Source organism: Athene noctua, chromosome Z (assembly GCF_965140245.1).
Source record: "Athene noctua chromosome Z, bAthNoc1.hap1.1, whole genome shotgun sequence".
Taxonomy (NCBI): Eukaryota; Metazoa; Chordata; class Aves; order Strigiformes; family Strigidae; genus Athene; species Athene noctua.
Window position 1 is genome coordinate 62,969,658 of NC_134077.1, and position 11,088 is coordinate 62,980,745.

Consider the following 11,088-nt stretch of genomic DNA (forward strand, 5'->3'; position numbering starts at 1 on the left):
CTGGGGGACTGGTTTGGAGTGTGTGCAGGCTGTCAGTACAGCCCTAGTGAAAGCCACTAAGTGTTACGGCCAGAGTGTGCCAGCTAGGACAGTGGTGCAATTCTGTACGTTCTGCAGTTCTGCAGTCCAGTTGATGGCTGGTAACTGCTTAAGACTGACTACAGAGGTCTACCAGAATTCAATGGAAGAGCAAGTTATTTGCCAGTGTGTGTTAGCCAGTCTGCACTAGCAGATGGTCTATGCTGTTATAAAACAAATAATTCAGTTTAGTTTTAAAGCCTTTGATCCCTTAATATTCTGTAATTCACTAATTCACATGATTTTATCCGTTTACAGAAATAATGAGTGGCTAACTTGCAGAGCCAGTGCTTCTCTGCATTACAACTAAACTGTCATCCCATCTTATATGTACTTACTGCTTTGCAGATATGTAAGTAATGGAAAATACCACCAGTTAGCAGAGAAAGCTTTTAGGAGTGAATATGAAATTAATAATTAATATGAATATTAAGAAAGGTTTTAGGAGTGAATATGAAACTCCTAGACCAAGAAACGCAAGTATATAGAGACTACCGGAAGTACAAAGGTCAGGAGAGCAAGGAGTAAAACTGCAGGAAGGATTGGTAGTTACTACATGAGGAGAGGGATTGAGTGCAAAAACATGCAGCAGAAAACTGTAAATAGCTGCAGCAGTTTAGATGCAGTGGCTGTGTTGAAGTGGAGTGGTGGTGGAGTTGTGTGTTTTGAGTGGTGATTGTAATCTCTTTAGTCTATGTCAGGGCAGGCAAAATCTCTTGCACATGTTAAAGTCTGCTACCCACAGACTTTTAGGGAATTTTTTAGAGAAGAGACTTGCAATAGAAGAATTAAGACATTGATCTTTCAGAAGTGCTGGCTTTTGAAGCTTACGCTAAGGGATGTGAAAAGGAGAGGACAGGTTTTTGCAATCTCAGTTGTTACCAAGTCCATAGGCATGACAGCAAACAGGAACGCAGCCAAGCTGGAAATGAGAAAAATATCTCTGAGAATGTGGCTCTTGCCCAAGAGAGGCATTTCTCTTTGAGACACTTCGCTAAAGGAAGCCAAAATAAATCTGAAAAAAATGAGAGAGAAGGCAGGAGAGGTGTGATACTGAACTACAAGTGCCTGGATATATAACTAAGTAATCCTGATGTAAAAGGATACTTATATAAGAATTGCCCAAGAGGGAGAAGGCAGGTGAAAAAGAACATATGATCAAGAAATAAGTCCTGGGAGAATCACCTGAGCAATTTTTATGTGAATATTGGACATGGCTAGATAGAAACTGGTCTGAAATTACATTTAGAAATCTCTCTCCCACCTCTTTCACTGTAGAGAAAGCACTTGGGATTTACAGTGATGAGGCTTTTTTTTAAAAAAAAAACCCTCTGTGGTTTCCTGTGAAATAGTAGGGATAACTTTGTTTGCAATCACATTTTAATGCTGCATGTCTCTTATATTCAAATTTGGCTGGCTAAAACTAGGTTCCTAACTCTGCATTTTCAGTGCAGATGATGTTAACATGACCCTGTGAAAGGCAAGATTTCTGGTAAGACTTTGCGTCTTATTTTGAGGCATCAGAAGTCATATCTTCAGCTGGTGAAAAATCTCCTTAAAACCAGTGCACTAGACAGCACAGGCATAAGGAGGAAATTGAGGGCACTGCTGAAAGTTATATTTCTTATTTCCACAAGGTGCTTAACTTCAGATGGCAACTATCTTCTGAGAATTTTCTGCAAGGGGCAGCTTGCAGGTCTGGAAACTATCACATGGCCTATAACCCTCCATAAACTGAAAAATGACTATGTCATTAGTTGCACTTTGGCTTCCTTAAACACACTCATTTGCTTGTTTAAAGGCAGACAAATAGTTTTACTGTGATGGATAATGATGAAACTGAGCTGGAGAGACATTATGTAAACAGAGATGTACATTACAGCAGAAAAGCAAAGCTTACTACAGCAGAAAAAAATAAAAAAAGAGGTATTTTTGGATTTTGCAGCCTGAACTCTCAGAATAAAACATTTTAATGCTGTGTTTTTAATATTATGACTGTCAGATTTCCTGGCAACTATCTCAACCTTTTATTCTTTTTCAAGTATTTCTGAATCGCATAAGGATGTGTATGCTAATACTGTATGTCATGAATCCCTCATTGACTGGAACATGGGCAGGTGTTTTTCATAGAGCTGTCTGGGTTTATCTTGATATATTTTTGTACATCCATTAAAACTTCTGGGTTTCACTTCAGTCTGATTTACCAGGTGCCCTGATATTGTGGCTATATTTCTTGAAGGCTGAATGAGGGATATGTTTAAAATGTTTATACTTCCCTTGACCTAGAGATTAAAAAGCCCAGAGCAGAACCTGATCAATAAAAGTGCTTATCAGGTGGTTTTTTTTTAAATACACAGTGCTGTTTAAAAATACACATGTTAACATTTCTATGTAATCTAAAATCAGGTATATCGCTGTGGAGGTTATAAGGGTTAGTATTCTTCCACCATAATGCAAGGAAGCATTAGACAGAATTGTTCAGCATAGCTACATCTTCATGGCCTTGACTCCTGTAAACTTTTTGTGCAGTCATTTTATCACACAGTGGATATTTGGAGATCAAGCCTGGGATTAGATTCCTAACTTGAAAAAAAGGGGGCTGGATTGACTCCTTAGCTTCTCTCTTAGATGAGGCTCAAAGAGTGCCAAAAATGAGAATGACAGATAATACATATCAGAGTTTCCTTCTGGTAACAATCTGGTTTGTCCTATTTGATTTTTTTTTCTCGTGTTAATTGTAGACTAGTGGGAGATGAAAAAGTGTTACAAGACTCTGTGAATCAACAAGCGGACAAATTAAATTGGCAATTTTAGATTAAAAATTCCCATATAGAAAAAAATTAAAACCAAGAGGCACAGATTTTAAATGAAGTATTAATAAGAGCAGGATTGTTCCTAAGTACTTTCAGAATTTTGGACAGGTACAAACCAAATTAAGCAGAATTTACTTTTATTTTTTTCCAACCTGTAAAATGGGAAGTGATTGTAAAGGGGAATTTTTATTGTAACAGGCATTTCCCTCTTATTATTTTATCTTGTTTCCATTATGTTTAATCCACCCTGGTCTGTGTCGTTCCATGCCTGACAATACACATGAAGGTATTTAATTTCTCATCAACATAGTATTTTCTTCTGTGATCTTAGGAGAAAAAAACATACGTTTATGTAATGAAATGGGGAGCATAAAGTTACAAAAGATTAGTTTAAATTTGTTGTTCTTTTTCAAGTTGGTTTGTCATTTTAAGGTATGCTCTGTAAGCCACGTGCGCATACACCTGTATCTCCATCAGCTGTGGAAAAGGAATTAGTCAGAACAATAAGCTCAAACATGCAAGCAATATCTAGCAGCAGCGTTTCAGTGGAGGTGTATGTGGAAGCCCTAGAACTAAACAGGTTTCAAATTGAAGGATGCAAACAGGACATTGAGCCTAGCCCTAGTGCCACAGAGGGGGTGGTTGGAAAGACTGAGGAGAAGAGCAATGTTTTGTCAGTCCATGACACTACCTATAGGCCTGCTTCGGGATGGAGTGCTTCCTTGAGGGCTCACTTAGGATGTCTGCCTCTTGGAATGAAATTGCGTAAGAGATTTATAGCCATAGTGTGTTGGCACTATGTTAGCCCTATCTGACATAATGCTTTGTCTTTCCAAGATTCTGAATGTTTTTTTTAGGTAGGTGCACATCCCAGAACTTAATGTATCTGGAGTTACTTGTTACAGCAATTCACTGTTGAGTATGACCACTCTTTAAAAATGTAGACTACAATTCAGAAACTAAAAATGTCAGAACTGCAGAAAGGCACAAGTAATGTATGTATTGTTGATTTCACAGAATCATAGAATGATTGGTTGGAAGGGACCTCTGGAGGTCATCTGGTCTGACCCTGCCCTGCTCAAGCAGGGACACGTAGAGCCAGTTGCCCAGGACTGTGTCAGATGGCATTTGAATGTCTCCCAACAGTGGAGACCCCCACAACACCCTATGCCCGTGCTTGGTCAGCCTCACAGGACAAAAGTGTTTCCTGATGTTCAGAGAGAACCTCCTGTGTTTCAGTTTGTGCCCATTGCCTCTGGTCCTGTCACTGGACACCACTGAAAAGAGCCTGGCTCCATCTTCTTTACACGCTCCCTTCAGATATTTGTACATGTTGGTAAGATCTTCTATGAGCTTTCTCTGCTCCAGGCTGAAGAGTCAAAGCTCTCTCAGCCTTTCCTCACAGGAGATGTGTTTTAGTGCCTATTCTTCTCAAGAACTCCTAACACCTCTTCTGTTTCCTGTTTGAATGAAAGCTATGATTATAGATTAAATAGTCACCAGAAGTGATCTTATGCCACTGATAGGAAACTTTCATGTTTGATTTGGTTTAAAAAAATTGATTTAAGTCTGTTACTCAAGAAATAACTGCTAGTACATGAAGTAATAGTTGATGTGAGAGCTCTTGAATAGATTTTTTGTTTGATATGGACTAGGTTCTGTAATGATTTATTTCCTTCCCTTGCTTGCAGACTCATGCCAATTATTTTCTAAAGTAACCTGCTTAGAAACTATGCACACAGTAAATATTCCAGAGATCTACCAGGGTTTTTTAATTTGCTTGGGGCTGAGGGGTGGGGGGATGTGCTGCCTTTTTTTCTTTTCTTTTAAAGATTGACTTAGAAAATATGCAGATTGTTTTTTAACTTTTGAAAAACATATTCTCAATGGTAGTGTTTGCTGAAACAGCAGATGGGTAGGGTGGCATTATGGCTCATGATGATGTAAAAAACCCAACCAAGGTACTGTAGTCTGGACCATAGTTCATGTTATAAAGGAAGTGAGTGATAAGGACAGTGATTTAAACTGCAAGTATTGGGGCAGTGGGCTTCCTTTATGTTATTTATCTGGTACTTAGTGACATGTTAATAAGTTCAGTGGGCATTTAAAACTGCTGAAGTTTTCAATGCCATCTTTTCTTTCCTTTCAGATAGTAAATCTTATAGAAGAAACTGGACACTTTCATATCACAAATACAACCTTTGACTTTGATCTTTGCTCACTGGACAAAACCACAGTCCGTAAACTGCAGAGTTACCTGGAAACGTCTGGAACTTCATGAGGATTCAGCATAAAAAACTGTTCTTTAAATGAAACATTCAGAATGATGCAACCAAAATGGGGTGAAAAAGCAAAACAACCCTCTTCAGCTTTATTTTTCCTTAAAGCCAGTCATCATCTCTTGATAAGGGAGAAGAAAAGTGACAGGATTCAAGAGGACTGCTCTTCCCAAGAAGAAAATGCTCTGGAACAGTTTGCCTGGATAGCCTTGAAAAACAAACACACAAAAACAAACAAAAATACTTGGTCTTAATGAATGTGTATGGTATCATGTATCTCTCTGTGGTGTTCCTGTCCACAGGATGAATGCATGTTCAACACACTGCCTTATTACATAACTGATCTATTTATTATTGCATACATGTATTCTACAGTCAGTGAGTCACTGAATGACACTACCAGATGAGCAAGTAGTAGGGTCCAATGTGTGCTCTTTTGATGCAGTACTATCACAAGCCTAGTAACCTTATTCATGTTAAAATGCCACTTCCTGCTATCTTTCTCTAGTCACTTTGAAACACTACGGTCTTGTTTCCACTTCTGCAGTTCCAGGAAACAAAGTACAAAGTTGGAGACCAGACAATGGTCCTATATTTTGTTTCCTGTGTGCCACAGTGGGTTGGACCACAGCATGTTGGATCACGGGTCCTTGGTTCTATCCATTTGTTGATCCTGACCATGGCAGAAAATGCACCAGATTATAGGATCATATGACTTGCTGTCTAGCCTTAGTGAATAAACCAGTAAGACTTTAACAGAAAATGTTATGTATACTGTTCTGAATCCATCATCTTTTGCAATCTGCATTCTTGTGTCTGTTTTAATGTTATAAAATTAAATATATATGAGTGAAATATTCTGTAGGATCATGAGAGGAGAAACACTGGTCCTTCTTCTAAGGAAATGTTGTAGAAAATTCTTAATTTGGAGCTATTTATTACTACAAATTTCAACACTCCTCTGCTGTCAGTGTGTGACTCACTTTTAACATAAAACTGCATAACATTTTTGTTTGTTCATTATAGTATATGGTCTGCTTAGTTTGTTTGGGTGGTTTGTTTCTGGGGTTTTTGGGGATATTTACAACTGCTAAATTAAAACCCTTTATTTGAAAAAAAATATGTCGTTATACAGTTACATGTTGGAATAAATACATCATATATATGTGTGTGTATATACACATATACACACAGCTGTGTGTGTATATATACACACACATGCATATATGCTTTTTACACTTTTCAGATTTTGATATCTGTTCAATAACATATTGTGTTTCCAGAAGGATTTCTTGTCTATAAAACTGAGTATTCTTTCATGCCATCCATTATTCCTTAGAATCAGGATCCTTGTTTGTGCATGATCAAATAAGAGGATGTTTACTCAGTTTCACATCAGAGCTTTGTGATGTCATATTGCTGATTTCTTCATGAAATCATAACTCTTCTATTAGAAGTTCAAATCTTCCAATGAAAAAAATTTTAAAATACTTCTGGATGCAAAGGTTTATTCAAGTTTACCAGCCTTAAAATATGTTATCTTGTTTCTGGACAGGCCAGTATGTCATGTGTATGCTTATATGCCACATGTAGTCTGTATGTGTAGAACTGAACAGTAGTATCTGTATGACTTACTGTTTCATGCACACAGCTTGTGCAGCACTGTAAAACTAAATTCTTATTGGGGTTATTTCTTATTCAATGGTAAATCTTAATACTGTTTCTTTAAGTCCAAAGAAAATTTTACACTTTGCTCTTTTTGAGAGGGCGAGATATGGATTACATTGGGGATCTTATTTAAAGTCTTTGACCACACTCCACAGGAAGTCCTTCTCAGGCTTTCCAAGAATAAGTGTACTTTTTCAGTAATGTTATGACTCTTATTGACGATTGGCATGAAGCATACTTGAAGCGTTATGTTGTTCTTTTAAGTCCATGTCTTAATGTGCAATTGGGGAGTGGGGGGAGGAGTGGGAGTGTAATTTTGTTACTTTTGACATAAATCAGGTGATGTGAGGAGGGGGAAGGGGTGCATGTGAAGGGGATAAACTTCTTTTTTTATTGATTATTTTATATAAAAATGTTTGGAAATCTAAAAGCAACCTTAAAAACATTTGGTCTACTAGTGTGTATTCAACTTCCTATCATGTAGTTATACCAGATACATATGGACTTTGTCCATTTTTGACTTTTATAACTAAGTTCTGTGCTAAAAACTCATTGAGTTTCAGGAGTGGAAGAATCCCATTATACTTCTAGTATGACTATTGCACTGTTTTGTTGGAAATGGTGAAATGAATAATTTTACTCTTAAAATACCAGATAAGCTTTATTATACACTGAGAACAGGGGTGGAAGAAAACAGCAAATAGGAGAATAGGCATAAAAGGGAGATGACAGCAATTGCAGTATCATGTTAGTGCTGAATTTCATGCAAATTGTGGATCATCCTTAAATTTTCTAATTTAGTGGGAGGGGAAAGAAAATAGACTGCAGTTTTGTGTGTGTGTTGACTTTTTCACAAAATTCTGATAGTATAATAGAGTTAATAAGTGTTGATCTAAATAAAGAAAAATTAGCTATTTTAATCTAATTTTGTATGCAGAAATAAAATAAATCCTTGTTCACTTAATTTCAGACATTCATATTTGTCTTCAAGATAAAAATATGTTACACTTCCAAGTCTTTAACTTATATGAGCATTGATCTTTGGGATGGGTTAAAGTGTTTTGTCAATAAACGTTTTGGAGCTTTACTTAACATCAAGCTGTTTAAAACAAAGTTATATGTGAGAATTTGGATTAATTCACAGAGCTGACCAGAGGGAGGTTAGCAGTAAGTTGCAGTAACTAAAAAATCATCTGCAGCATACTAGAACAGTGGTTGTATCCAATAGTAAGGACAGTTTTTATCTCGCCATTAGCTTTTCACCTCAGAAAGTGGATGTCCAGTTGAGTAGACAAGTTTTAATGTTTTTAGAAGTTTGAATCCACTGAGAGGCTTTACAAAATTTTCAATGTCATCTAGATTTGAAGGCCATCTTAGTCCATGCTGAAGAAAGAGCAAGAAAGTAAGGAGGCTCATACACTGAAGTGAGGAGAGTCTTCCAAGGTAAAATAAAACCCATGCTCAGTCTTCAGCCTTTGGATTGTAAGAAATGGTTGATCATTTGTCTCTCATCTTTTCATTGGTTGGTTAGGTTAAGTGTATACTTCCAATTCCAGAAGCAGAGTACACACAGTACAGTGCATTTGGCGAGCCCAGTATATTTCTATTAAAGTTTATTTTAGTCAGAAGGAAATTACAAATTCTTGGGTTTTGCGTGAGCTGTTGTCCTTCTTTCCCATTCTCACAGTGAAATAAGGTATGTTCACAATCTGGTTTGGGTCCTTGGTCCTTACCTGGTAAGTATCGTCTTGTTTTCTTAGAAGCTATACTAGTCTTTTGGGGTTTCTTAAATGACCCGTTGATGTCAAGACCTGTTATTTAGTTTGCAGAATTAATGATCTGAAGAGAAAACTGCACTGTTCAGTTGCTGAATGCATTATCTTAGTCCAGACACTGTTCCGATGGTAGGATATTTGATTTGCTTCACACAGTTTTTGTTGATACATATCATATCCCATCTTTTACCACTTGCAGTTTAATGGCAAACTATCTTTTAGCAAACTCATTTCAGTCTATAGAGGGACATGGTATTTCGAGTTTGCTCATTGGTCCGTTGATTTACAGTTTGCTGTAGTGCAATGCACTGAAACTGAGACAGAAAAAACTTATCAGACTTTCAGCCATAGCAGGAGCTAGCAGGAACTGCAGAAATAAGCAGTGCAAAACGTGCTGAAGTTTAACAAGTGCAAGGCATGTGTTTTTATGAGCCTCAATAGTTTTCTTAATTGTTAAGCAGTATACAGTACAAGGTAGTGTACACCAGCAAGCTTTACTGTTAGACATAAAAGGCTTATGAACAGATGATGGGGACTAAAACTCATACATCTGCAGTGCTTTTGTGTGTGCTTGGTAGTTAATCAGTGCATTAACACAGCTAAACCAATGACATTTACAAGGCTGGCTCTGTGTCTGAGTGAGCAGATAAATTAACATCAAAGCACAATCCCATAAGGGCCTTGCATTTACTTGAGCAGCAAGAAATGCCACTGTGACTAGACAGGACAGAGAAGTATTGCCACAGGGAGAACAATACCCTTTGGGGAGGAAACTAAAAAAAAAAAAAGAGTAAAGAAGAGATCCCTTAGTAGCTGGATGTGGTTCCTTACATTAACAGAGAACACAGGTTGCTGGTCAGCAGTTCTGTCTGCTGTAAGATAGGGTGACAGCTTGCAGAGTGGCAGCTGCTTTGGTTCATTGCTGCGTTGTTGCTGACTTGATAAAAGACAGATGTATTGCAGCATCATACAAAAATCTAAGTTGTTTTATGGTTTGAGATGCTAATGTCTGTTTAGCATTTGTTTCAATATTGCATCTTACTTATGCTCTATGTTTTACCTCAGTCAGATTTATTCTACTGCAAAGTAATAATCTTGCATTTTTCATCCTTCATTAACTTTTAATTTTTCCAATCTGGAAATTTCAGCAAAGTCAAACAGATCTGTGAATAGAGCAGAATTATTTTCATCATCATTCAGTATAATTCTGACTGGAAGTAACGCTTTGTTGAACGTTACATCAAATGGGTCATGCATTTTCCTATGTTCCTTCAGAGAACTGAGGCTGTAAAGCTGGAATTTCTGTTACTACCCTTTTCATCAGAGTGAGGAATAAATTATCACCTTTTATCATAGCTCACAGGGACACAGAATTCAAGGTCCAGGCTCTGTTTAGGAAATAGTAGGTTTGTGAAGTTGTCAGTTACATCTTCTTAGTAAGACCTAGAAATAAAGCCTGTCTCTTTAGAGGAGAAAAGGAGAGGAAAAATCCACCAGAAATATTTTCCCTCTGATAATAGTAGTTTTTTTCCAACTTCATTCTCCTTTCAAAAGCATCTAATGTCAGTAGAGAGACTACATACAAACCATTAAGGAATCAAAGGTACTGAAAAGATAAAACAAGTTGTATTAAAAGCCTGGCTGCAAAAGTAATAAGGTCATAATGCTGATATTGCTTTCAGTGTCGGGCAGACATTCCTAGCACATGTGGTTTGTGTATCCACATCTGAGTGGGTGGTCTAGGAAACAGTGCAAAATGCCACAGGAGGGCTTAGTTTCTGAGCAGTGCAGAGGAGACATTCAGCATAGGCTCAGCCAGCATCACCCAGGCTATCCAAGATAAAGCAGTTTTATTTCAGCTTTCATAAGCAGCTAAGTTTTCACTTTGCCTGTTCATCTAAATATTTGAATTCTTCTTTGCAACTACATGAGTTCCCACTCAGCGGTTTCATGCTTGCTAGGGACCTGGTTAGCTTTTGTGGTGGGGTTATTTTGATGTGGTTGTTACTTTCTTTGGGCAGGGCATGAGAAGATAGAAGTGGAATGTGGTAATGACTTCTTTTTTATTATTTTCCACTTCTGCCCAACAAATAACTGAAATATTTTCCCTCAAAAAATCTGTTATGTGTGGGAAGAAGTTAATACTGCTTTTATTAATGTCACTTTTTGTTAGCACAGTATATTAATAAGAGAATGAATTAAGGTGAAGCTTCTGTGAAAATGTACACATCTAAGATTAGGATGTGGCTTGATGGAGCACTTGATAGTCTGTTGAACCTCTGCACTCAGGGTGGCCTAGCAATGCTTATTATTATTATTATCATTCTTATTGAAATTTGTGAATCTCAGCTTGTGTGGCAAGTGATGTAAGTGATTAAGATAGTCAGTTTTTTACTGTCTCTTGCCTAAGCTCCCTTGGATGTCTGCACACTACCTATGTAAAAAATGAATTGAGTGTCTGCTGGGGTTTTTCTG

The 11,088-nt window shown here is 37.4% G+C and overlaps 1 protein-coding gene across 2 annotated transcripts in view; it reads left to right on the plus strand.

Annotated features, from left to right (window-relative positions):
- MLLT3 (MLLT3 super elongation complex subunit) overlaps positions 1-7,788 on the plus strand; it is a 148,078-nt gene extending 140,290 nt beyond the window's left edge. For both annotated transcript variants that reach the window (XM_074932595.1, XM_074932596.1), the window contains one exon: positions 5,041-7,788. In XM_074932595.1, the coding sequence (XP_074788696.1) occupies positions 5,041-5,172 (132 nt within the window). In that variant the 3' untranslated portion in view covers positions 5,173-7,788. The remainder of the gene's footprint in view (positions 1-5,040) is intronic.
- Positions 7,789-11,088: the final 3,300 nt, after the last annotated feature.